Here is a 25,671-nt window from a genome sequence, read left to right as displayed (position 1 = left end):
TGTATTGTCTGTATCTGTGAATGGTTTTGTAGATGACCCTGCCTTGGGGAACCCTCTCCAGTCTGAAGCTGGACTGTCGCTCTCAGAGTGATGACGGACCCATCATGTGGGTCCGACCGGGAGAGCAAATGGTTCCAACGGCTGATATGCCCAAGTCTCCATTTAAGCGTCGCAGGTAAGAGCTTATGCAAGAAAGTTGGACATCTACCTCTAACTAAAAGGAAAAACGGCTGCTCATCTGCTGCTTTTCTATTTATTTATTTTATTCTTTTAGATCTATGAATGAAATAAAAAACCTGCACTACCTACCGAGGGCCAGTGAACCCAGAGAGGTTCTGTTCGAAGACCGGACTAAGGCCCATGCTGATCATGTAGGTCAGAGTTTCGACTGGCAGAGCACAGCTGCTGTGGGGGTCCTGAAGGCTGTGCACTTTGGAGAAGGGTGCGTTTCCTTGAGCATAATCAGATTTGCCTCACCTTTGTTAACTACACTGCAGAAACACTTAATCTTAACTAATATGTTTAACCAGTTTTTTGTACAAATATTTTAGTACACTTGTAATGAGGCAAAACTAACTTACAAGTAACTTTTCAGCAAGATATTGGAGCTTGTTTCAAGAAAATATTTTCTTAATATTGGTTTTCAAAAAAGTACTAGTTCTACTGGCAGATTTCTTTAACATGGAAAATGTTTTATTATAAATGAAATAATCTGCCAGTGTAGCTATTATTTTTTTAAAGAATACTAGTTCATTCTAAACTTTTCTTGCTGAAAAGCTACTTGTAAATTAGTTTTGTCTTATTTCAAATGTACTAAAATATTTTCACTTCAAGCTAGACAAAAATACTTGGCAAGAATTGATGTTATTGCAGTGCAGTTGATTTCCCAAACCACAATATAGTATGATTATTTACTTGTTTATGTTTAATGGGATCTCTTAAAGGGATAACCGCCCTCGGATTACCAAGGATGTGGTGTGTTTTGATGCTGGGGACTTTAACGAGGTTGTCCAGAGGCTGCAGCTGGATCTTTATGAGCCCCCAGTTTCTCAGGTAAATTCAGATTCCAGTTAAAAATAAGGTCTTATTTTCTGTATATGTTTAATAACATGTGTGTGTCTTGGTGAAGTGTGTCCAGTGGGTGGATGACGCCAAGCTGAATCAGCTGAGGAGGGAAGGCATCCGCTACATCCGTGCTCAGCTCTGCGACGACGACATTTACTTCATCCCCAGGAACGTCATCCACCAGTTCAAGACGGTGTCAGCCGTCTGCAGCCTGGCCTGGCACATCCGCCTCAAACAGTACCACTCGGCCGAAGACACGGATGCCACAGAGGAGCAACAGCAGCCCAAAGATCTCAGCCCCACATCAGGCCGAGTCTCTTTTTCCTCCCCTGCCAGACCAGACTCCACCCTCACCCCTTGCTCACGACGCCAGCCGGACAGCATCCACGGCGGGGTGGCCAAAACCGAGGAGCCCGAGTTCCAGAGGCCGGCCACGCCGTCGAAGGAGCCTCAGCCGGCCCCTCCTCAGCCCACCAAATCCACTCACCTCCCCCACCTTTACCCCACCTCAGTCCACTCTGGCTGCACGCCCTCGAAGGAGCCCTCGCTGCCAAAGGCTAACAGCCACACCACGGAGATCCCCAAATGATCCCAGCCAGCCCTTCTTTCTTCCAGCTATAGCAGGAAGTATTTAAAATTTTAGACTAAATTTGACATCTGAGTCAATCAGGAAGCTTTTAAATTATTATTCTTTTTTATCTCACAATAATGGTGTGTTTTTGTCTTCTTTTTTTTAACCTACTGTATTGTTATTGTTTAATGGGACAGAATAATATATATATTTAGTTATCGGATGTAAAGAATCTTATTATTTTTAAACTGATATTGTAAATTGCCACACGTGCTGTGTGAAAGAAGCTTTTTTTTTTAATTTCACGGTGAACTTGTTTCTTGAAAACTAATTCACCCACTAACCTGGATGTGTTCTTTATCATTAACAGAATTTCTTCAGCTGCATGAACCTGCCATCTTATCATGTTTGACCTCTGAAACTTATGAAGATCACTTTAATAAGCCCGGGATTATGTATTTTTATTCGATTGATTTGGAAACATGGGCAGCTGTGTGCAGTGAGCTCAGCGCAGATTGGGCAGGGTGTTAATTTAGCTTGGCTGGGGTCACTTTGCGTCAAAGTAAGATTGAAAATCCCCCAGAAATTGGATGCCCATTCTTCAGAGAATCCAGTAATGTTTAAAGCACTTTCCTTACCCCATGTACAAAACGTCAGTGGTTTGACCTTTGTAGCGAATTATCAGGGTGGCAGCATATCTGGGAACTGGCAGCCTGATGGCAACAGTAGTAGCATATCCCTGGTGTGTGATACAACTTCACATCATGGCCCTTGCTGGTGTGCTTGGTCACTGAACCAAGATTTTGTAGCAGGACTGACCACAAGCCAGCCTAACCCTGGCCACACTGAGCAGGCATTACACAAAGTAACTTCTTAAACACCATTTACGCCACAGCAGCTATGTGCTTGGTATTCTGACGCCACTCTGGCTTCAACAAAAAAAGGATCTCACCAAAGGCAACTTATTCCATGTTCTTCACACTAAAACATAAAAACGTGATGATTAGTCTCTATCCAATATAAATTTTAGTATGAGCAAAGCTGCCAATGAAGCTGCAGAGAAGTGCTCACACCTCCAAATTGCACATTTTGACTTGTTGTTAAGCACCTGAGGGAAGATTAAGGTTTACTGTTGTCTGCAGTTCAATATGTTTGGGAAAATTGTTTTGAGAGAAGAGGAAGCGTGAACAATGTCTCATTAGGTTCATGAATTAATTTCTTTGTTGCGACTAAAAAAGGAGGAAGTGTTTACCGAGGTATGATCCTTCACAGCAGCGCTGTACATCCTGGAGGACGTGCAGGATTCTCAATTTTAAAATGAAGTTCCACGTTTTCTGATTTGATACTTGTGGGTGTGTATCCAGTCTGCAGTAGGGTGATGCTTGCCTTTAAACTGAAAAGACTTTTTCTGAGATCCCGAAGGCCGTCTGAAGCCACTATGAAGTGGACCAATTTCCCCCTTGAAAAACATAATGCAATTATGTTAATAAACTTAAGGCACTTAAATCTTTTTTGCCAGTTATGACTTTGTATTTACAAAGTCATAATTCAAACTTTGTTTTAATGTTAACCCGTTTGATTGTTTATATCTTTTTTATATTTATTTTCTGCAGATTCTGATTTCTGCTCCGGTATCTCAAGTATCTTTTAATCACAAAGGAACTGCAAAAGTTGCACTTAGCAATAATAGTCAGTCATTTTTCATGTTTAGAATGAAAATGGAGTGTAATATGTCGTTGTGATAGCTGAGATTATGTGAATGTTGTGATGGTTTTATTGTTTTTTTTCATCAAAATCCTTCGTAAAGTGATGACTTTAGGTAGTTTTAGAAAGAATGTCTAGGATGAAGGCTAGAAATTATGTTCCAAAGCGTCCAGACATTGGATTGAGATTGAGGCCTTCAGTTTCTTGTTTTCAGAATGATGTTTAGAAGGAAGGAAGTGAAGTCGTGCTACTTAGTGCCTTTTGCATGAATAGCCGAACTCAACACGGAAGGCTTCTATTTTTTTGATGACTAAAATGGGAAATAAGTACCTGGTAGCAAATACTTTACACATAATAGTTTGGCTTTTCTAAATCACAGAATGGATTTTTTGCTATGTTATTATGGCTTCCATATAGTCTTGACTTCTTGTAGCTCTTCTTTCTTGAAGATTTTTAGATTTAGTTTTTTTCCCCTAACTTGTCGGCATCATAAATTACAGACAGAAAGATACAGGATGCATACATTGTTTACCCTTGTAAAATAATCCAATTATGCTTAAATGGGAGAAATACAATTGGAATGCAAAGAGATATTTTTTAATAAATAAATGTGCAGTTGCAGCATATCCATATGCATAACATTCAATATTTATCAGGATTACCGTTTTATCATATCGCTTTTAAATAATATGGCGAAGAAGCACTGAAAGATGCGAAGTCCGCTCTGTTTGAAAGACAAAGTGCAGCGCTCATGAGGATTCGTTATACCCGTTTTCTTGTTTCACACTGAAAGCATAAATGCGATCACAATCATCACACACATGGACATTTAAATTTAGTCCTAACATCATGCAACAGCTTTGCCTTGAGCACAAAATAAAACTTAGACCTATAGAAACTCACTCCAAGCGGTTTCTCATATCCGAATATTTAAAGTCCCACTTGAGTCAATGTTGCTTTTTGTTTTATAGAAGGCACTGTTCAGTAATTAAAAATTTGCTTTACTTTATAAATTGCACAAAGACTTCGCCCTTCCTGTGTGTTTCCTGATGGGAGGTGCTGCCGCACAGAAACGTCTGTTTCGGCTTTTCTTTGCTCTTCTTCTGCTGTGTCGGATGTTTTCTTGACAAATTTGTAATAAACCTGCTTCTGTCCCAAAGTCACTGAGTAGTGCAGTGTATCATTTTGAGACCAAGTCTCTTCAGATCCAGGTCTCCGGATAGCTCCGAGGACCTTTTGGCTTTCCAAAACGGTTCCCAAATCCTGTGGAAGGTAAAGATGATTTCAGAAATTAGATTTGTGATGGTTTTGTTTTATCACCTGGCAAAAGTATTTTTTAATCTATTAGCTGCTTTTTATGATTCCCTCTTCACAAATCCAAACTCCAGTGTATTCTTAATACAAATTCAAAGCATACTTTATTGAGCCAAAAGGATATGATGTAGTAAATAAAGAGGTGAAAGTAGGGGAAATTTCATGTGGTCAACAAACACAAAGATAAAGTATTGCATAATTGTGAAGTGGAAGTAAAATTATACATTTGGGCACAACTACTGACTTCACATATGTGCATCAATTTTAATTCTTGCCACAAGTTCTCAATTTGTTTTTGGTCTGGACTTTGACTGGGCTACTTTATTGAACCTTTAACCAGTAAACTATTAAGAACAAGTTATTATTTACAGTGACAACCTGACAGGGATGGGAATTAAATAGTGTGGACAAACAACATTAGCTTCTAAAAAGCAAAGGAGGTGAATTAGCAGTTCTTGCCATCAAATGATGGTTTCATCCAGGGCATACTACTTCTGGAACATGTCATGACGATCATGAGATTGACAATCTTCAGTCAGAAGATTCACTGCGAGACCAACTGCTGCTGGAGACCCTTCCAGCCCACAACATCACCATCCACAGCGACTCTTGGATGACGTAAGTTATGAGATTTAATTAAATGTCTTTAAAATTCATGTATCTAAAATAAGGCCCTTGAATGACGTACTTTTTAAATAAAATAAACTTTGCCTTAAATACATTAATCACTCATCTTACATTTTGTTGTGGTAGGACTATTTAATCATGTATATTGTTTTTTTTGCTTTTCTTCACAGGACTTTTCTGTCATCTGCAGACATTATCACTGCGTTCTGTGGCTTGAGGCGGTTGCGGCTACCGGTAACTAGCTGCTAAAATAATCTAGATAGCTAGCAAGGTTTACGCTTTTTCATGTCCGTCATGGGTAAGTGCAAATTTATTGCCAGTTGGCTGGATGATGTTCATCTAAACCATGGGCTCACTTCTTTTGCCAAGCCATACAATTTACTTGCAATTTTCTTTTGTACATTTTTCATTATTTAGGTCTTAAATTCCATTCATAATGGAATCTTAAATCTGAGTTGTTCAAACCTGCAGAAACCCTGAAAAAAAATTCCTGAGTAGAATTGAATCGCCACAGCATGATTCTGCCACCAGCATGTTTCAGCATGGAGACGGTACGTTCAGGGTGTTTGCTTATCCTCCCAAATAGCTTTTCTCTTGGAGACCAAATAGTCTCATCTGTATAGGCCACTTTCCTCCAGTGACCTGAAAATAATTTGCACAGATGAACTCTACTTACTTATTGCTTAAAGGTAGTTGCTGTACTGGATTTTATTTAGTGGTGTCAGACTAAAAAAGGCTAATTATAAATACATGGAACACTTTTTTGGAATATTTTAAAAAACATTTAAACCACTTATCATTTTTCTTCCATTGCAGAATTTTGCTTTACTTTGTATTTTGTCCACTACATAAAATTCAAGTGAAATACAATATAATATAAATAAAGTTTGTGGTTGTGACATGACATAAATTGTATGTTGAGTATAAACTGGCATATTGACTTACCAAATTTAAACACAGTAAATGAGCTACTATGTGAGGTGGGAGTAGCTCCAGCCTGAGTTGGAGGTGGTGGAGGGGCTGTTTTAGCTAGGAATAAAGTTTTCACACAGTTAATTTATGAGAGAAATTATTAGTTTTATTAATGACGTGAAGTACAGAATAACATTACTTACGTTTTGGTTTATGCCTAAAAAGTTTCAGGCTCTAAATAAAGAAAAGAAAATTATTGATCTATGCTTTAAATTATCCACAGCTCATAACATTGCTCTTGTCTTACCTTTGTTCTCAACATGCTCTTTTCATTGCTTTTGTCTGCTTTGCTTCCTGATTTGTCGCTGTTTGGGGTGGGCCTGTGGTTTATATTCTGTTGTTCCACTTGCGCTGATGAACATAGAAACGGAAAGGAGATGAAGCATATTTTTGCCCAGATTTTCATTTGACGCGATGTCTGTGCAAAAAACCTTATCCGAACTCTTAAAAGGAATCTCAGCTTCCTTAGATGTGCAGCATTTTGTGGCTGATCTGCTTTTCTTGATATGTCTGAGGATCTTCTGTCATTTTGATAAGTGCTTGTACTGTTATTAATAAACCGTGTGAGAAAGGCTACTGTGTAGTGTGCATCAAACTGACTCACCACTTCCTCCTTCAGCTGCGACCACAGGAAGAGGAGTGAGCTGCGGAAATGCACTGAGGGGCTCTGCAGTATGAACACAATGATTAATGAAAACATCCCCAGTTGAAACACATTTATTTCCACTAATAATAGTAATCAGCATGCAGAACATTTAACCAGTCAAGCTTTAAACCTCTTCATACCTCCTTGTGATAGTGACATTTATTTTTACTCTATGCGAATCTTCATGGTTGTACTAACAAAAAGCTTAAGTTTCTTTACTGATGAGGAAAACTGATGCAGTGAATTAAACCAGCATGGACTTGTTCTAAGCGCTTCCTGTCACTATGTAATTATATTTAATGATTAAATTATCTGATCCACACCTGCATAGCGAAACATTAGAGCATATCTAGCCTGAGACTTTATTAGCCCAGAATTTGATTTGCGTATCCACTTCTAATTAAAGTACATATTTAAAAACAAGAAATACTTAAAAGTTTGAATGTATGTGACTTGCAAACCCAAATCTGTATTTATATAGTTAAAAAAAAATAAGTAGCCTGCAATTTTAAAACACATATTTCATAATCAAAAAGAATGTTTTGAGTCCACTAAAACAACAACGGACTACTACAAATGGATGATGACGTCTCTAGTGTTGACTTTGAACCTATCACCCTTTATAGGTGTGAACAGATGTCTTATTGTTTTTGACAAAACGTGTATTTTAATGTGAGAACGCTTAGTTTCACTCAGAAAAAGGATTCAGCAAGCACCTTATCTGTCACTATCTTCTACAGAGTAAATGAGTCTAAGCTTCACAAATTTAAACAGATGGGGAGAATTGATTTGTTCTCATTATTCAACCAGGGAGTAAGCAGTCACATCATGAGGTGACTATAGGTGATGTTTGTGAGCATAAAGTTGGTCAGGTAAGAAAATATTTTATTTTACTGATATATGTCTTCAGAAGCATTGTGTTCTCTCTGTATTAGAGCCAATAAAAAGAGAGAATATTTGACAACAGGTATCTGTTGTTTAAGTTTCCTTCAACCACCACCTGTAGCAGTAGTGTAAAGTGACACCTTAGACCCAAACAACCTGCTGTTTCCAGAAAACTAACCTAGTCAGCTTGAGTAATTAAATTATGGTATAAATATGCAAAAAAAAAAAAACCTACAAGTATATATCTGCAGGCCTGGGATCCTATGCAATAGTTTAAATCGTTGATGCTCTACATCTGAGTCACAGATCTGAGCCAACAACAAGCAGGTGGCTATCTGTGTTTAACTTTTAACTGCTTAAAGGCTCAGTAAGATGAAGGCAGATAACTCACCTGAACGTGAACTTTTAGCACGAACACTCTGAGAAAAGATATTAGACATGTTAAAACTTAGGGGAGAAAAAGGAAATTTGGCTTTAGGCCCAGTAAAAACTAACCCAGAGTAATTCTGTTGAACTTTATGACATATTGGAGTTCATATTACCTTGCTCCGGTTCATGACAGCATCCAGGAACTTCTTGGGCTGGGAGGTGCCATCCCACTCTGATGACATTCCTACTCTTGGAAGGGGCTGTGTTGAAACCATGGAAAGAGGGCGTTGTATATTTCTCTCCAGAGCTAAGAGATCAGACAGCGGCAGTTCTTAGACAAACAACTCTTTCTGTACAAGCTGAATCGCTGTATAACAAGGGAATGAAATGCTCACTCGTTTCTGCAGGGAGGGGAAAGGATTCTGGGACTCTTTTAGCAACAGGTGATGCCAGACTGTCCTCAGCTACAAACCCAAGTATAAAAGAATGTTTAATTCTCCTTTTCTAACCATTTTTGATTCATTCTGAAATTTAAATAACATTCTATAATATGTTTTGCACAATTTTTAAACTTTATTCTTACAAATTGGAATGTACGCATAGATTTTTTTCCCTTTTCTAATCAGTTCTGAAAGAAGAAAAATATAAAAATTTCTTAATCTTTTATATTGGACAAGCTTACTGTGAGGAAGAGGTGGTGGAGTCATAGGGACCGGAGGTGGACTGGAATTGTGGAAATTTGTTTGATCAAGTTGCATTACTGAAGTTGGAGCTATCATGAAAAAACACAAAGCGGATTATATTATTGCTCTTCTAGAAACAACAAAGCTCGCAAATGTTAAGCTGAGAAGAAAAAATTTGAAATTATCAGTTACAAATTAACAGTACTTTGCTGTGGTTATTTTATCAATCAGAACATCTTACCTGAGAGAGTCATTTTTGCTCTGAGGCTCTGCAAAAAAAAAAAAAAGCTTGCTTTCAGAAAATCTACAGAAAAATTTTCTGGACATGCAGCATAAAGTTCATAACTTGACTGTTAAATAAAAAATCCAGAAAATGAGAGGTACCTAGTCTCTCAAAGACAGATATAAAGTAAGCAGATCCTCTTCAGTATTTAAAATACAGACTGTTCCTTAGGGTGTTTTCACACTTAATTGACCAGTAGATGTAATTTGATGGAAGACCAAAGCTGCAACATTTGCTAAAGTTCCCTTTCACATTATACTGTGTGAAACAAACCACACCCTTTGACAAACACCTTCCCCTTAAGAAACAACATAAAAACCGAAGAATAGAGCGCAACATCATTCTTCATGAAATGTAAACATGAATGGAGTGGCATCAGATTTTATAAGTTGTGTAATTTCTCTTTTGTCTCTGGTAAAAGATCATGAGCCATTTCTTTGACTAGCACTGGATTCAGTTAGTTTTGGTTGTATTTACCCAGCGCTATTCTCTGCGTCCTGCATAATTGTTGACCATTGTTGAAAGCACTGCTATCTTCTGTTTAGTAAAAAAAATTGCTTTGAGAAACAATGCTAATCTGTTCTACATCCTACCTTCCATTAAATTCCAAGAATAATCTACATCTTCCAATGAGAAGAATGTTTCCTCACCTTGCTTCTCACAAATGTTTTTTCCTGTTCAATTGCATCTTCTTGAGTCAAAGTTCCCGACCACTCTGAAGACAGTCCTATTACGCCCAGGTTCACTGCCAGTGGCACCCTTGCCAGAGTTGGGGCAGGAACTGAAAAGCAAAATTTGCTCATTTAAAAAGAAATTTCCAATTAAGATCATCTAAAATGTGGCTATATAGGGATGCAGTAGCAATATTACCTGGATCAGAGGCTAATTCAAATGATTCTGGGGTTCTCTCTGGAAGCGGTGGGGCAGGTGATGGGGGGCTTCCTAAGAATTTAGAAAGAGGAAGTTAAATATTTGAATAAAAATCAGTGTTTGAAGTATGCAAAGAATTACTACACATTTAAGGAAAATGGCGGCAGACATCTTATGTTCTTAAAGAAAAGTTTTCATGGATGTGTTCTTACCTGCCTGCTCCCTTATTGGTTCAGCAGCAGCATTTGGTGGAAAGATAACCGACAACCTTTCACATGGATCTGGCAGCTCTGTCAGACGACATTTTGTTCAACAAATACAATGCAGCAAGATTTTATGTGTCACTCACTTTTCAATATGTATTGCACAATAAGAGATGATCAAATTTTTAAATAGGTAATGCCACCAGATATTTTTCTTTTCATATCTAGCCTCAGGAAACTAACCTTCTTCCTCAGCCAGGAAGTAGGATTCCGGGGTCCGTTCGGGTAAAGGTGGAGGCGCCTCATCATCGGCTGGAGCTTTGAAAGTAAAACAAAACACACGACTGCAATTCAGCAACTCTTATCTATTTTTTGTAAGACTAACTCATTCAAACATGTTTCTGCTTACCTGAGGCTGGAGAGCTGTTTTCCATGTTCTGGTCATTCAAGAGAAAAGAAGGTGCGCTGAAGAGCGGGCTGCATGTCCATTTGGAGTCTTCTTGTCCTTCTTCCACTATAGCCTCATCAGATGAAGGGGAGCTCAAAGAAGTGTCAAAGTAGGGGTCTTCTACCATCAGACACACAGCCTCAGGCACAGCAGGTGAAGATGAAGAATTCAGTACAGAGGTGTCATCTTTGTTTGGTATGCTCTCACTCGTTGTAAACGCAGCAGGGTTGGTATGAAGCAGTTTAGGAGAGTTGGTCGGTCTCTCGTGTAAGTCCTGCATAGCATTCACAGCCTCTGGTATGACTTGGAATGGGTTATATTGTTGCTGGACCCAGTGTAAGTCTTCGTATTTGTAGGCAGTTCGATTTTCTGAAGCCAGAGCCAAAGGAGAGCTGTATTGTTGGAAATAACCCCTCTCTTCTTCAAGCAGGTGTTGATGGTGTGGGGTTAAGTCAAGCTCCTCACTCTCGTCAGAGAGATCATTTTCACTTGTGGCAGCAATGGCTGATTGAAGCATCGTCACCTGTTCAGATGAAAACACAAATAGTTACAAGAGGATTTTATCAGATGACCAGGTATGTACCATTTCTTTATCTGAAGCAAAAGGTCAAAAGGGTTATATACAGGCCACATGAGGTTGTACATTGATGTGATCTTTCTTTATGTGCTGAAGTGACCTTATAGTCCAAAGCCCGGACCCCAGGTGCAAGTTAACCAACAAACACAACCAAGATACAGCAGTTGTGTCATGAGGAATTGGCCAAAATTTCAACAAACTTCTGAGAAAAGCTTGTAGAATGTTAACTGGAACATGTGGCTTAACTCATACAGTTTAAAATTTAATTCAGCCAAGTACTAAGAGAATTTGCGAGAACTTCTAAATTTAAATCTGCAATTATCCTGTATCAGTAAGTTGTTTCTCCACCATTAGCACAATTTTTTTGAAAACTGAATTTAAGGTGTTTTAAACTGGTCGAAGTACTATGTTACTCATCATCATCATCATCATCATCAAAAAGATGACATGTTAAATTTAGTTGTATGAATCTTTAATATTCCACCTCTGGAACATAACGTTATTACTTTCAGCAGCTAAAGATTACATCAAACAAAATTACAAAATCAATTTAGCCTGTGCAACAGATGAAATGCAGTCTGAACTAACCTTCCTAGTTGCATTGTTAGACATATGATGTCAATCAAAATAAAAAAAATTAAACTCATAGTTTGATGAGAGAAAACCTGAATTTGCTCATTTTTAATCTTGCCACTGGAAGTGAACACTGCAGAGATCAGATTAACTTTAAGAAAATGATTTTTGCTCATAGCAGATTACCACACCACCATCACAACTTCTGATTTTCCACTCGTCATGTGACTACAATCTAAATGTATGATACATTGAAACCACAAGAAAGCCTGCCGCAGCTGTTTGCGTTCTTCGATCTGTACCTTGTGCTTTTCATATTTTGGCATTCGGAGGGCTAACAGTTGCATACAAAAATGATAGATTTTTCAGATTTTAATAATAGATCTCAGCTTATTGATTGTGGTACTGCATGTTTACGATCTTGCTGCAACAATTAGCTTCACATTCAAGTGCATTGCAATAGCTTAGTGTAACATTAAACAGCAGATCTTCAGTGTGAAAAATGAAGCTAGGTTTAATTACACATAGATATGCTTTTTAACATCTAGTTCAGTTAAATTTTATGAAGTCATTATAATTATGTCATAATTACTGTTCTCATAAAAAAATAGTACAAGACTATTATTGTGCATATCCATCAACAGGTTTGGTTTCTTATCCACTGATTAACACTGTGTGAGTTTCTCTATGAGGTTTAGGTTAGTTAACAATGTGTTGTATATTTGGCAGAGTGGATAAGTATCAAGTCTTATTAGATTAAAGAAAGATTCTCCAAACTGCTTGTCAGCAGGTTGAAGCATGCAATGCTTCACAGAAAAAATTTGAAAGTTGTATGTCATGTCCTGTATATTTTTATGAGAAATAATTCTCAAAGAACTGTCTCTATCTGCAGTCCATGTATTGTGAATTTCCCCTAAATTCTTGGCTACAGTTAGTTCCTGTTCACACTTTTTACTTCCACTTAACTTTCCTTTAATATGCTTAGTATTAAGACCATGCGCAGTCAGCTTCTTTAGTAATGACCTTTTGTGGTTTACTCTCTTTGTGGAGAGTGTCAATGACAACTGTTAAAACATTGGTCTTCCACCTGATTGTGTAGGTCATCACATGTCTGTATTAAAAAATTATATTTTTATTGGTTTCATGCAATATTCCAATTATCTGAGAACCCATAAGTACTAAATAACAGAAATAAGCACTTTAAATAAGCCCTCTCCAGATAGCTTTTTTTTACCTTACCAAAACATTAAACATGGGAACACTTATGATCAGTGGTTTTGCATGCCACTGCACATATTTTCCTTTTCAACCTGCACCTTTAGATCGATTTCTTGTGGTAGTTGCTTACCTCTGTGTTGCAGCTTTGTGTCTCCATAGTTTGCAAATACCTCCGAAACAGTTCCCCGATAGTTCTGTAGACGAGCAGATATTGTTCCTGAGGGTAAACAACAAAAGCATACTGAGTTACAGCGTGTGTCTTTAGAACAAAATGCAAATCAATCTTTTACACTTCAGAGAAATGGAAATGAAGCTGACGCTATTAGCCTGAAGAGAAGTTCTGCTTTCTGGAAGGTTGAGTAAATACCTTCGTTTGAACTACAGATGGCCTCTGGGTTCTCATGTCTTGAACTAAGTTATAGATGTTAAAGTCTGACGTGATCGTCTGTAAGCAGGCACACAAAAAACAGACAATATATATAAAAAATGTTGCTGTCCAACCAATGAAAACAATATTCTTACACTGCCCAGTCTTACCTGACTCCTGAGGAGGTTCCATGTATAATCAATGACACACAGGGCTCCTGTTCTTCCACAGCCAGCACTAAAATCACAACAGCAAAATGTTTTGACCAACGTTTAGCATCGGGACAGCTAAGTTGAAACAAATAGTCACAAGTGCTATTCTCTGAATTCTCTGAATTCTATTTGCTTACAAAGATGTGAAGTCGTCTAGTTATTTAGCCTAACATCATGTTTATAAAACAACACAATGGATACTTTTATTATACATTCATAAAAGAGCTATTAATAAATAACTTTGGATTGCACATTAGTATCAGAAGGAATCACAAGACCTTTGGAACAGTTTGTGCTTTTGACACAGAAGCCAGAAGCAGAGATGTGTGGCCATTAATGCACAGCATCATGTCTAATTAGCCCAACTAATAAATATGGGGGTGGAATGGAAATAGTTTGGATATACCACAAATGACCCATTATGGATCATTTTATCATTTCCGTCATGCAAGTGGATCTGGCATCTTTACTGTTAAGATACAGTTGTTTATTATTAAGTAGCTGCACGACACAATATTGGGAAGCAAAATGACTGTAGGAATGTCAAAGAACATTTAGTTGAAATTTAGAATGTTCCGTCTTTAAATGTTTACCGTTTCATGTCTGAGTTTCCACAACAAGAAGGATTGTTTGAATCTTTCTAGAAAAAGTTGTTTTGTTGTTTCGATAAAACAATGTCTTAAAAAAGGAAGTGAAACCCTCAGTCAGTTTTACTGATATGGCACATCCTTTTTTGCCAGTAAATCTTACGCTGCCACGACCTTAGAGTGTGAATCATGTAGCTCATTAACGTACGTATCGATGCCGTGTGGGATCTAATTAATTTATTCCAGCACAGAACACACAGGCAGTTTTCTGCCTGAATCATTCATTTTTGAAGGCCGTAACCTTATGCAACCTTGAATAAATGATAAGGGTGAGTGATGAAACCACAATGCAAGTGGTGGAAAAACTCAGAAGGAAAGCCCACATGTGCGTTTTAAAGTGCAGTAGGCCGTTGGTTCACCACCTACGTGCATTTCCTGTCAAAAAAAAGAGGAGGGGGCTAACGACTTAGGCCTGATGCATGAGGACATATACCCACAAGTAACACGGCGGCATCAGTCAAACCTCTTTCTGCATCTCAAACGATGTTCACACATGTAGGTGCAAAAACAAAAAAAATTAAATAAACCAAGTGTAATGTGTGTTCTTGAGTTAACAAACTTCAAACATCTGATGCTTGCATAAAATAAATAGAATAGCTTTTAAATATTTAAAACAATAATTTAAATCAAATAGTGATAGTAAAAAAGTGACATTTTGAAAATGTGATTGAGCTGAGGTGTGAGCATCTCCCTGTCATTTTCAATAGCTCTAAAACTAAAGCTACATTTGCAATAAATGTGTTAAATATGGTCTAACTTTAATTTTCTTTTTCAATTCTCACAGTTTCGTACAACCTTAGTTATGATCTGCAAGGTTGCCGAGCTTTATGTTTCTTAGTCGATCTTAATTGACTATTGAACTATTCAACCTATTTGTATAGTTGTACAAATATTTTCAGTAAGCTAAAATAGTTTTTTTCTAACATATTTGGACACATGGATAATTCATAGCAGATTAATCCAAACTGAAAAATTCTAAATTCAAGTGATAAATTGATTGTAGAAATGCCTTAAAAATGTAATAAAAAAGCAATATCCTCAGTTAATGTCTACTCTCTAAAAAACATGAAGAGCAGACAGACGTTTGTTGTTTTTTAGATGAGTGTGAAATAGCAAGAATTATTTATTTTTTTTGCATTAACCAAATACGTAATTCACAGAAAAGAGCCTACAGTTTGCAATAAAATGCATTTTGGGTTTCAGTGTTTTTTTCAAGAAACCATTTACTCCCACATTTGTTTCTACTTATTCTCCTAATCTAATTCATGACTTATTCATGTTTGTTTCAGAAAAGTAATTAGTGGAATAATATTTTTGTGAGTAGACAATAGAACTTGTGATTGAGCCCTAATCATTCCAGGAATTCAAACAAAACAGAAAAGTCTCAAATATATAAGTCTGCAGACCTCCAAACAGAGTTGACATATTGTTACCAATTGTCCAAAAAATAAGGAAAATGTTGAAAGAAGTGAATATTTATGAAGTATCATGTACTTCATATTTGCATTGTATTGCAGTGGTATGCCAAGGTAAAAAACAGTGACTTGAATCACCAGGCCTTATTTGATCTGATATGACACTGCATTGAATTTCATGCCATTTCTTTTTGAATGCCATAGCAAGGACCCCATAAGAGCTGTAACAATCCCATATACTGTAGAAGACTGATGAAGTTGTCATAGTCATAGATGTTTTATGATTAACATTCATTCAAGAACTGTGAAGCTCTCAAACTTAAAAAAAAAAACAAAAAACATCAGAGCAAAAAGTAAATTGCTCTATTTAGAGCAGACAGTTAATTATACACCCTTTATCCCAATGCATATACATTATACAAAATAAAAGGTGAACTTTATTTCCTCACATTTAAACACATATAGGAAACATTTCTAGATCTTTGTGTGCCAGGATAACAAAGCAGCTTAATATTAATTTAATATTGCAATTATGAAGTTTCTGTGCTTAATTCTTTGAAACCCCCATGTTCTACACGGTATATGTAATCCTTTATTGTTTTACACATCATCAAAATAGCCTTATGTGTGTTAATAAGTTATTCTTCATGAAGTCTATTTTTATTTCTGAGTGGTGAGTACACTGTGAGTTATCTGCATGACTATGTTCCCCTCCAGGTAATTTGGGTAGCTTTTGGGGATTCATGATGAGAATAGAAGGAGTCCAAGTATGCAACCTTGTGGTCCACCTAGTTGTCTGACACATTTATCAGTGCTGAAAACGTGGGGTGAGTAAGTGGTTTTTGTTCTTGTAAACCCAAAAATAATGGTTCTGTCAGTCTAACAATGTGCCATTTGATTATCTGATTAAGAAGTCTAGAATTACCATTAGCATTATTCTGAAAACACAAAGAAAAAAATGTTTCCTTGTTAAGAATTTTTTATGGTTTGATTTTTGATTTTGTATTTGAACATTACTTTGTTTGTGGTTTAATTGATAAGCTAAATATCTACACCAGGGTTATTTCTTCAGAAACAGAGAAAAGTCTAATTGTTTAGGAAATGATTATTGCTTACATAATCAACAACATATTTGCCATTTATCATTTTCAGACAAATAAATGAATATTTGTTAAAAGAAAAAGTCTTTGCTCATCAGACAATGGGTAACATTCCCATGTACTAGTAAAGCTTCTGACCTGCAGTGGATGCATATGGGGATGTCATCATGCGCCTGGTAACAGCGCATTTCATGCAGCATGTCCAGAATGGGTGGGATGGTGTCTGGTACGCCGTGATCCGGCCAGTTGACGTAATGCAGCTGTTTCAAAGTTCGGCTACACTGAAAAATAGAAAATTTAAATGTTTGGGATCAGTTCATCCCAAATTTTATGTCGAATGTTTTTGTTTGCAAACCTAACATTTGAATAACTCAGTGAGGTTCGAGGTTACAGTCTGTGTTTTCAGTCGTTGTAGCTGTCAACAAACCAGTTCCTTATCTCCTGATTGTCTCAGAAAAAATGCCATGACAGTTACTTTCAAGGTTAATGCTTACGTTGCAATAAGTCAACCTTAACGTCCTTGTCAGATAGTCTCCTTTACTTTCCTCAGAATCCTGGAAAAAAAAGAAAAACACTTTTAAGATTGCTGAGTATTAAAAACGGCTAAATAATAAGATACAAAAGAAAAAAGAATGAGTTATTTTGTTCATGTTTTTAAGTTTATATTGTTCAAACGTTCCATGACGTGCTGTGGGTGTCGGATGTGAATAACTGGAAAACTGGAATGTCAATGTATTTTAAAACAGTTATAGGAACCTGTCTGAGTGGGAAGTGTGACAAAGTGATACAAAATTACTCACACAGTGGACGGTAAAAGCTTCGCATATAAAAGTATCCTCTTGATTTTGTGGCCAGTACACTTCACACTTTTTCTAAAAAGAGAGAAAGAAACAAAGCTTTACTTTTGAAATGTTGTCATTTTAAATCCATGAGAAATCATTGTTTTATGTGGACGCTATTGTTACCTTTCCCATTTCAAATTCTCGACAGGACATGACAATAACCTGAGGAATGAAGCAAAATGAAAGGAGTTCAACAGGATCATAACAGAAACAACGTTTTGACAAATGCAGCAAGTGACAAGCAGACCAACATTTATGTTATATTCCCAAATCATCCGTAAAAAGTCCACCAGTGTGTGTGGAAGCGGACCCTGAGTAGCAATATACGCCCTGGATCCTGAAACTCCCTGTAAACAGAACACAGCATACAGTCAAAGGATGTTGTTAATTATGCTACCTAGTTATTATTAGCAGTTGCACTGTTTATCACATCAAATGAGTAATAGAGCTACTTCCTGAGAAAACAAGGTACATTTAATTCACCTTAATATAACTTGCATTGATGTAGTCGGTGTCTTTTTTCGATGTGGTGAGAGTGAGCTTTACTCGTGTGTGGTCAACTGGAAGAGGAGAAACATGTGGTCAAAGTACCATCAATGTAAAATTTCAATGATTGCATAAACTTTAATTTTCCTTTTGAACAACAGAGCAAAAAACTAAATTACGTCAAACACAGAAGTGTAAAGATAAAATGCATACCTAAATGTAATTTTACAGATGAACCATTCATACCAGTCAAAAAGGAAAGCAGAAAACTGTTAAGATGAATCCAACATGTATTTGTTGTATACCACCTTGCCTGACTTTTAAATCGACACATTCGACGCACTCGGCTCGTGCGTCGATGAAGAACGCAGTTAGCTGCAAGAACTAATGTGATTTGCAGGACACAAATCACTAACAAATTTCCAAACATTCCAAACAAATTTCAGCTACAATTTACTTTCACCTTCCGTCTAGACATGGAAATGTGATGAAAAAGTCAAATTGATTTCCACAACAAGAAGATTTACAAGATTATTGATTTCAAAATGTGGTTGGAAAGTAGTTGGAGTTGATCACACGAGCAAACCAGCCCTGAATCATAAGGTCTTTGTCAATGTGTGGGCTTACATAACAAAGCAAGGTGTTTTCAGTAAAAACACCTAAAAGAAAAAAAAACCAAAAACATAAAAAGATGTCAACAAATGTCCAGTGTTTTCAAAGAAGTGACAGAACAGTTACGTACTGTGAAGCAATCAAATGGAAAATGATTTGGCAGAAACCCAGCAAAAGATATTTAAATCATTGGATGTGAAAGAAACATCTGGATTGAACTAAAGAGGGTGTAACTGTTAAGTTTGAGGAAAGATTTTACAAGTCAATGTCACAGTTGAGTGTGTGACATTCATTTGCAACAGAGGATACCTCATACACCCAATAGGCAGCATTATCACCACTTAATTGTGCTAAACTCACAGTGGCTTAATGTGGAAACCAATGTTGATGTGATGACAGACAGAAAAGTTTCCTCCACATGTCAGGATGTTTCACCATACATGCTTAAGTGAAGACTCCAAAACACCATCAAGCTGAAATGCTTTGGTCTACTAATAAAGTTGCTTCTTAGTACTTCTAGTATTGCTGACCTTTGCAGGTATTTTACCCTCTCCATTCACCTTGGGAGTCTATGAAGTTGTGCCAGAAACATTTAAAATTTCACAAAATGCAAAAGGCCACAACACAAACTCAATTGGACCCATAAGAGGTGCCCCCCTCTATCTGATTATATTTTTCATAGTTTTTTCCCTGCTAGTTGCTAATATAGTCTTTGCCCACAGCACTTAATCCATTAGTGATTAATGTGAAAAAATATGTTTTCTTTTTGTCACATTAAAATTTTTCAGATCATAGTAATATTAAAATGATATATCAAAGGCAACATCTATCCAAAACTCTGTGAAAATAAATGTATTCCCCCTTGTTACATCATGAATGAAATGTTTGCAACCAAATGTTCCAGAAAGCTGAGTTGAGTAATCAAAATAAAATCAAAATATAGCTGTAAAATGTTTTTAAAAGAATTTGGAAATGCAGAGTAGCAACAACTTATGACTATTTTACTGTATTTACAATATACAACCGTATTATGAACCCTCCAAAGTTAAAGTAAGTGTAGTCTTTATTTGATGAATGAAGCCTAAAAGGACATGTAGTGTCCCATCGTTTTCTAAATATTAGTGATTCATGGGCACTGTTGTTATTTTTACTTTTGTCTCAAACTATAAAGTGAAAGCCTAAAATATTACTTTGCATGAAGTATTTGCTTTAAATTGGATTACAGTTTAGCATAAAATATGGAGTTGTAGACTTTTTAAAATGAAATGACTTTCTTCAAACAATGTGAAATCTTTTTCCCTCCTCAACACACAGATTCCTTGTTCCTGGAAAATGTTAAAATCTGTTTGTGACAATGAAGCAAAAACAGAAAAAATTTCTAAGAAGTCAAATACTTTTCCTGCACTGGGTTTAGCATACCAGATTGAATACATCGGGTAAAACAGAAACATAATGAAAACCTTCAAATTCAGACATCTTGCAGGTTGTTATTACTATTTTGACAATTTTATAAAATGCTTTGTCAGAGTTAAAGTTTTCTCCTATGAAACATTTTTTTCCACCCACTGCCTTGAAAAAGAAAACTGTGTCATGTGCACACAGTGTTAATCATTTATATATTCAGTAATACTCTAGCATTATAAAATTGTTCTCAGCATTACTACCAAAACCATGCAGGTGTTACATTTTTGATCAACTGTGTGCTGATGTTTTTCAGAGCTGTAGCATCGAACTCCGACAGTCTGTCACTTTCTTAAAACCTAGGTATAAAATCATCATTCGGTGTTGACACCATTTGTATAAATGGTATGCCAACCACATGTATGCCAACCACAGTTTTCACAGGTTTGCACTGAGCCCAACTTACAGGGAACAATGTCCTTGTATCGATTCTTCTTGATGTTTTCTTGTTTTTCTGCAGTCTTGGTGGAGAAGACCTTCTCAATGCGATACTTTGTTGACTGGTTTTTCAGCCTCTGAAAAACAAAAGATTTTTTTACAACATACATTTTTAACTAAGATGCTGTCATTTCATGCAGCAGTATAAATGTCACTGGGCTTTTTTTTCTGTCTCTATATATAACCACATTGGAACAAACACACCAGGAACCAGATTTCTATTACAAAATAATTTAAGCTGCAGCTTGAGGCTTCCTTTTTCTCGTATTTTTTTTTTCAACTTAGGAGAGGTTTTTTAAAAATAAAATCAGATATAAAAAAATATAATAATAGTAAGGACAGTATTTGCAGTGCAAAAAAATATATTTTAATATACTTGCATTTTCTACAGCATTTCTTGGTATTTACTGAATGCTTTAGATGTTGCAACAAAAGTGTTCAATGGAAGGTTTTGTATATTACAGAGCCTTATTTGTCTAAATGAGTAAACACCACCCTTTTGCTAAAATACAAATGCCAAAATGAAGCGTTTTCATATTCATGCTTCTTGTTGTCCTCTTTAAAACAATAAATTGGCCTCATTATGCTACGTTCTACGACAATAACGATAGAAGAAGGCAGAGAAACTGACGGCTGTATGTGCATGTGAAATGGGCCCAAGAATAATCCAAACCTTGGTAGTTTAACAGAATTTAGTTGCATAAGATCATTTTCACCACAATGACAAGTGAGAAGTGACAAATACATACAATTTTATGTAATGTGCAAATATCTGATGTACAGGAAATGACAATCTGCTCCCTTTCTACAAGATTGGTTCCAGCAACCACCCCGTCTGCCAAGGTAAACTCCAACCTCATTGGTGTCTTTCGGTTTTACAAAGGACGTCTGCATTCTTACTCACTGTTTTAGTGATTTTGTACACACTGTAGTGTGTTTCATTGGGCAGAGATTTCAAGCAAAGGCCAAGGTCTGCAGCATTCCACCACTCCATTTTGAAATGTGCCATATCAACACTTCATTTTGTGTAATTTCAAAAGATAGAACTCCAAGATCGCTTGATTAAATGGTTCCCAACCAGATCATATATAAAGCCCATCATGTATTCTAAAGAAATCTTAATCCAGGTCTAAATACTGCTTATTGATTTGGTATCCATGTTCATACCAGTGGTTAAAATTTACTAACTTTAAACATTTTACATTGACAGTTGTTGTAGGAAAGCAGTACAGACAGTTTCTTAGACACTCTTCATAAAATATAACTTTGTGCGCTAAGTTTGTGAAGAGAACAACTTTTTTTTTTATTTTAACGATTTTTTCTGTTCTAGTGGCCTTTGTTTGATGGTGAAGGAAAGCGGATTACTGTGAGTGAATCATGTGCCACACAGTCACAATACCACAATAATGAATAAATGATTTTAGTAAACTACTGGGAAAAAATACAAACTAAATTATAATTAAATGTCTTTTATGAATTGACTCATATATGTGTTTAGGGAAAACAAAAACATCTTGATTGAGGTATCCCTAATTTACTACTCTGATTTTAAGGTAAGAAAGACAAGATAAATATGTATGTCAAATCACTCCTCAAGAATGCTGTTTTTTCTGTCTTCTGTCTCCTAAAGTCCATCAGTTAAGCCTATAAATAACTAATGTTCACTGAGTGTTGCCCTTCATGTCAGACCAAAGGGAAAGTCATTAAATCTGCCTTATTTTTTTTAACATTTAAAAAATTTCAGTGGATTTAGATATGCAGATTTACTGCACATGTTTGCCACTGGCACAAAATTGACACAGGTCCTGCTCAAACTTCAACAGTCGGATAATAACATTAATTAATCTCGTGCTACACTTTTTAGATCCTCTACCTGCACTAATGAAGACTCACTCACTCACCCTAACCCTGTCTGCAATGGAAGCATAGTCAAGCCTATTGTCTGATTGAACTAGGTAATAATTATTTGACCATTGTGGGAGATTCATTCACCATATATGAAGCATTGTACTTTTAGCCCTAGATAGTCAGGTGACTATGTATACAACATGTAAAACATACATGTATCATAAATGATTCACAGGGGGTGTCCAGACTTAATGTGTCACAAAATGTATGTCATTTCTTTGCATCTGAACCCAGACTTAAACTGTTTTTATATACTTATATATGATTAAAGACATATAGCATACAGAGGAAAGCAATACAAACACTCCAGCTACAAAGCTTTTCATTTTGAAGGTAATTGTCCTCTATTACTTAAAAGGGAAGTCACACCAGTATTTTGAGAGACTGGCTAAATGAGATGCCAAAATACATTTAGAGGCCATGTGAGTTTGCTGTAGCCTCAAGATATGGATGTCTGCTGCATTATGCTCCACGCAATCAGGTTGTTTTTTAAATATCTGTGCAACTGAGAGGATACTGGTTTTTAATTGCATGCTTAAAAGGTTTTGCACTCATCCACAGGAGATCTTGGTATGCACGAATAACAAAGAGGAGGTGTGGCAGCCCAGACGTATTTCAGACGCGAAATTTTTAACCTTCTCTTTCTGCTACTTTTGCACCTCACAACCAAATTAACAGCATAAAAATTATCTTTAACTTACAGGATAGGGGCTTTTTCTGACATACTGAAATAATAAGCGAGCACAGAGGAAGGGAGAGATACAAATGAGGCTGGCAGAGAGAAAAAAATGCAAATTCACCTCGATGACACAAGATATTCTAAGTGCTGTCTTGCTCCCTCATAATTATTCACCTTTTTAAGACATGGTTTTTTAACATTTAAAATGGGTTACTGGGGCCACTTTCTTTTGGCAGTTTTACCAACAACTAATCCACTTTTAATTTATTTCCACTATCTCTTGTGTAGTGTGAATGTGGACCACATTGTATGTGCGGTTTCTATGGCAGGTTGAATGCAACTCAATCAGTTTCATGTTCAGCTGCCTTGCATATTCAAATTATTTGAAGGGCTGTGAAGAAGATTGTAACTTGTTTCTTCTCTGTAGCTTTGTTGTAGGCTACTGGCCACTTTATTGGGCACATTCAGTTCCTTTCCGAGATAGATAGTGACTTAGCCTCACATGTAGTTTAATGCATTAAGGTGTGTGGATGTGGAGGATAGCTGAAGTAGCTTCTGCAGTTAAAATTATGTTACACAGACAACATCTCTGAATACAACATACAAGCTAATGCAGTCCTGTCAGCTAAAAACAGGAAATGAAGGCTAGAATTTGCCTTCATTTCTTCATGTTAGATACCTTCATCTAACAGTAACGGATTAGAAAAATGTTGCCTGCTCCATTGACTTTGGATTGTAGCTGAAGTACTGAGATGCTAGTGTCAGAATTTGGCATAAACAATATGAAAGCATAAATCCATCCTGCATTGCGTCAACAGTTCAGGCTTGCGGTGTTGGTATAAAGGTGTGGGGGATGGTTTCTTTACACACTTAGCGTCTATTAATACTAATAGAACATAATTTAAATGCAACAGCCTGCATCACTTTATCTATTGTCTGAAATCATGTGAAACTGGTTTCTTGACAATAACAATAAATTTACTCCATCGTACCCAGATCTCAACCCTAAAAGCAATTTTGGAATGTGGTGGAACAGGAAATTTGCATTGTAGGTGTTCAATATAGATAAAAATTTGTAACCGATTGTTGAATCTTTGTCAAGAAGAAAAAGAACAATTCTGAAGGCAAAAGTAGGCCCGACATGGCTTTAGCAATGCCAATGTATGATCACTGACCACTTTGTAGCTTCTTTATGGCTACAGCTAGCGGGTTTGGACATCTCCCAAGCTTGAAGAAAATAAATGTTTCTGTATTTCATTGGCTTTTTCTAACATTTCTATGACAAATATGGAAATATTTTTAATAAAATAACCCATAAAAGTACCAAAAAGAGTGCGACTCAAAGTTTAAAGGCAGAGAATTGGAGTCAATTTTCATATGATGCACTCCAGATGAAATGAGTGTCTTGATGCAAGCAGATAACTTCCACCCTTAACCGAGTGACACTCGGGATTCAGGCCCGTCTGTGCTGATGAGACTCTCTGAGACACTGTTCCTTTTGTTCAGAGGGCTTGGCAGTCAGCTTAAGAGTCTGTTGAAAGACTTGCAGACCGTCTGTGACTCTAACAACACAGAGTCCTTTTTGTCCTTTAAGGAAGTGATGAAACAGGGGTGTCTAGATGGAAGGCAGAGGGGCAGCATGGGAAACACACAGTGCTGTCCTCAGGCTGTCAGTCATAAATGGGAGCTTGCCACAAGATGTCAAACATGAACTCTAACACCACTGACTGCATGTGTGTGGACATGTGGTTACCACAGTTGTTTGTCTTTGCTGCTTTAGGGTGGTGAAGACATGATTCTTCCTCACTGATTTCTCGTCAGTGTCTAGCGTCATCGCAAAGAGGAAGCATTAAAGTGCCTAGGAAACTGTTGGTACTTTTTGCTGAGTATGACAACTTAGAAATGTGAAAGACCATATGCTTTCGTTTTCATTTAGATTTTGTCTGTTCACTCAATAACAGAACACTTTACTTCTTTACGTGGTTCCATCATAGTTAAGGAAAGTTGTAGGTGAAACAGAGGAATTCATCATGGATTCCTGTTTAAAAGCAGAACTTTAATGCCTGAACTGTTACAGCTGACTCACCGCAAACTCCCCAGAAATACAATTTGGTGCCCCCTCATCCGCAGCCTCCTGACTCTCCAGCTGGGTCAGGATGCTCCTCAGAATCCAGGCCTGCTGCTCCATGATTGGCTGTTCGCTGCCTGGCATAGGGTTTCCTTCACAGGCATGTCAGATCACAAAGGTCCGTGTCCACGGATCATGGTGTTGTCTTGTGTTAATGGTGGCACTGCAGTGCACTTCTCTATCGCGACTCTTACATCAAGGAACTGCTGTGACGGAACATATGAAGTGTCACAGAGGAAGCAAAAGTCAGCTTACAGGTTCTGTGGTCAGATTAAACAGACTGACGCGCCCCCTGGTTGTCTCTCACTGGGTCCTAAAGTCACTCTGCGTTCAAGTGCTACCATGGAACCGGGAGTGAAACATCAAGA

At 37.0% G+C, this 25,671-nt stretch overlaps 2 protein-coding genes across 2 annotated transcripts in view; one reads left to right on the top strand and one right to left on the bottom strand.

The window, feature by feature from the left end:
- rsbn1 (round spermatid basic protein 1) overlaps nucleotides 1-4,503 on the top strand; it is a 9,827-nt gene extending 5,324 nt beyond the window's left edge. The window contains exons 4-7 of the mRNA XM_032557856.1: nucleotides 33-175; nucleotides 275-442; nucleotides 945-1,053; nucleotides 1,130-4,503. Coding sequence (XP_032413747.1) covers nucleotides 33-175; nucleotides 275-442; nucleotides 945-1,053; nucleotides 1,130-1,654 — 945 coding nt within the window. The 3' untranslated portion in view covers nucleotides 1,655-4,503. The remainder of the gene's footprint in view (nucleotides 1-32; nucleotides 176-274; nucleotides 443-944; nucleotides 1,054-1,129) is intronic.
- ptpn22 (protein tyrosine phosphatase non-receptor type 22) lies at nucleotides 4,436-25,671 on the bottom strand. Its single transcript, XM_032557851.1, has 26 exons — nucleotides 25,262-25,671; nucleotides 20,557-20,665; nucleotides 18,075-18,151; nucleotides 17,843-17,938; nucleotides 17,715-17,753; nucleotides 17,550-17,621; nucleotides 17,244-17,303; nucleotides 16,888-17,030; nucleotides 13,546-13,612; nucleotides 13,376-13,453; nucleotides 13,139-13,225; nucleotides 10,602-11,163; nucleotides 10,436-10,510; nucleotides 10,202-10,279; nucleotides 9,990-10,061; nucleotides 9,770-9,900; nucleotides 9,078-9,105; nucleotides 8,836-8,925; nucleotides 8,549-8,617; nucleotides 8,327-8,460; nucleotides 8,176-8,203; nucleotides 6,858-6,920; nucleotides 6,501-6,604; nucleotides 6,397-6,427; nucleotides 6,227-6,310; nucleotides 4,436-4,603 (listed from the first exon to the last, which is right to left on the bottom strand). Exons 1-26 carry the CDS (start codon nucleotides 25,385-25,387, stop codon nucleotides 4,542-4,544), a joined length of 2,565 nt encoding a protein of 854 aa, XP_032413742.1. The 5' UTR covers nucleotides 25,388-25,671; the 3' UTR covers nucleotides 4,436-4,541.

The sequence above is a fragment of the Xiphophorus hellerii genome, chromosome 1, assembly GCF_003331165.1.
Source record: "Xiphophorus hellerii strain 12219 chromosome 1, Xiphophorus_hellerii-4.1, whole genome shotgun sequence".
NCBI classification, from domain to species: domain Eukaryota; kingdom Metazoa; phylum Chordata; class Actinopteri; order Cyprinodontiformes; family Poeciliidae; genus Xiphophorus; species Xiphophorus hellerii.
Note: the sequence above shows the minus strand (reverse complement) of the source record. Positions and strands in the feature narration are given on the sequence as shown.

Bases quoted from the DNA above. Each gene is read 5' to 3' on its own strand.
- ptpn22 (XM_032557851.1), bottom strand. From the start codon at position 25,387: ATGCCAGGCAGCGAACAGCCAATCATGGAGCAGCAGGCCTGGATTCTG. The intron at 10,062-10,201 runs GTAAGAACACAT...CTAAATTCTTAG, and splicing joins ACCAATAAGGGAGCAGGCAG to GAAGCCCCCCATCACCTGCC. The intron at 6,921-8,175 runs GTGAGTTATCTG...TTCATACTGCAG, and splicing joins TGCTAAAAGTTCACGTTCAG to AGCCCCTCAGTGCATTTCCG.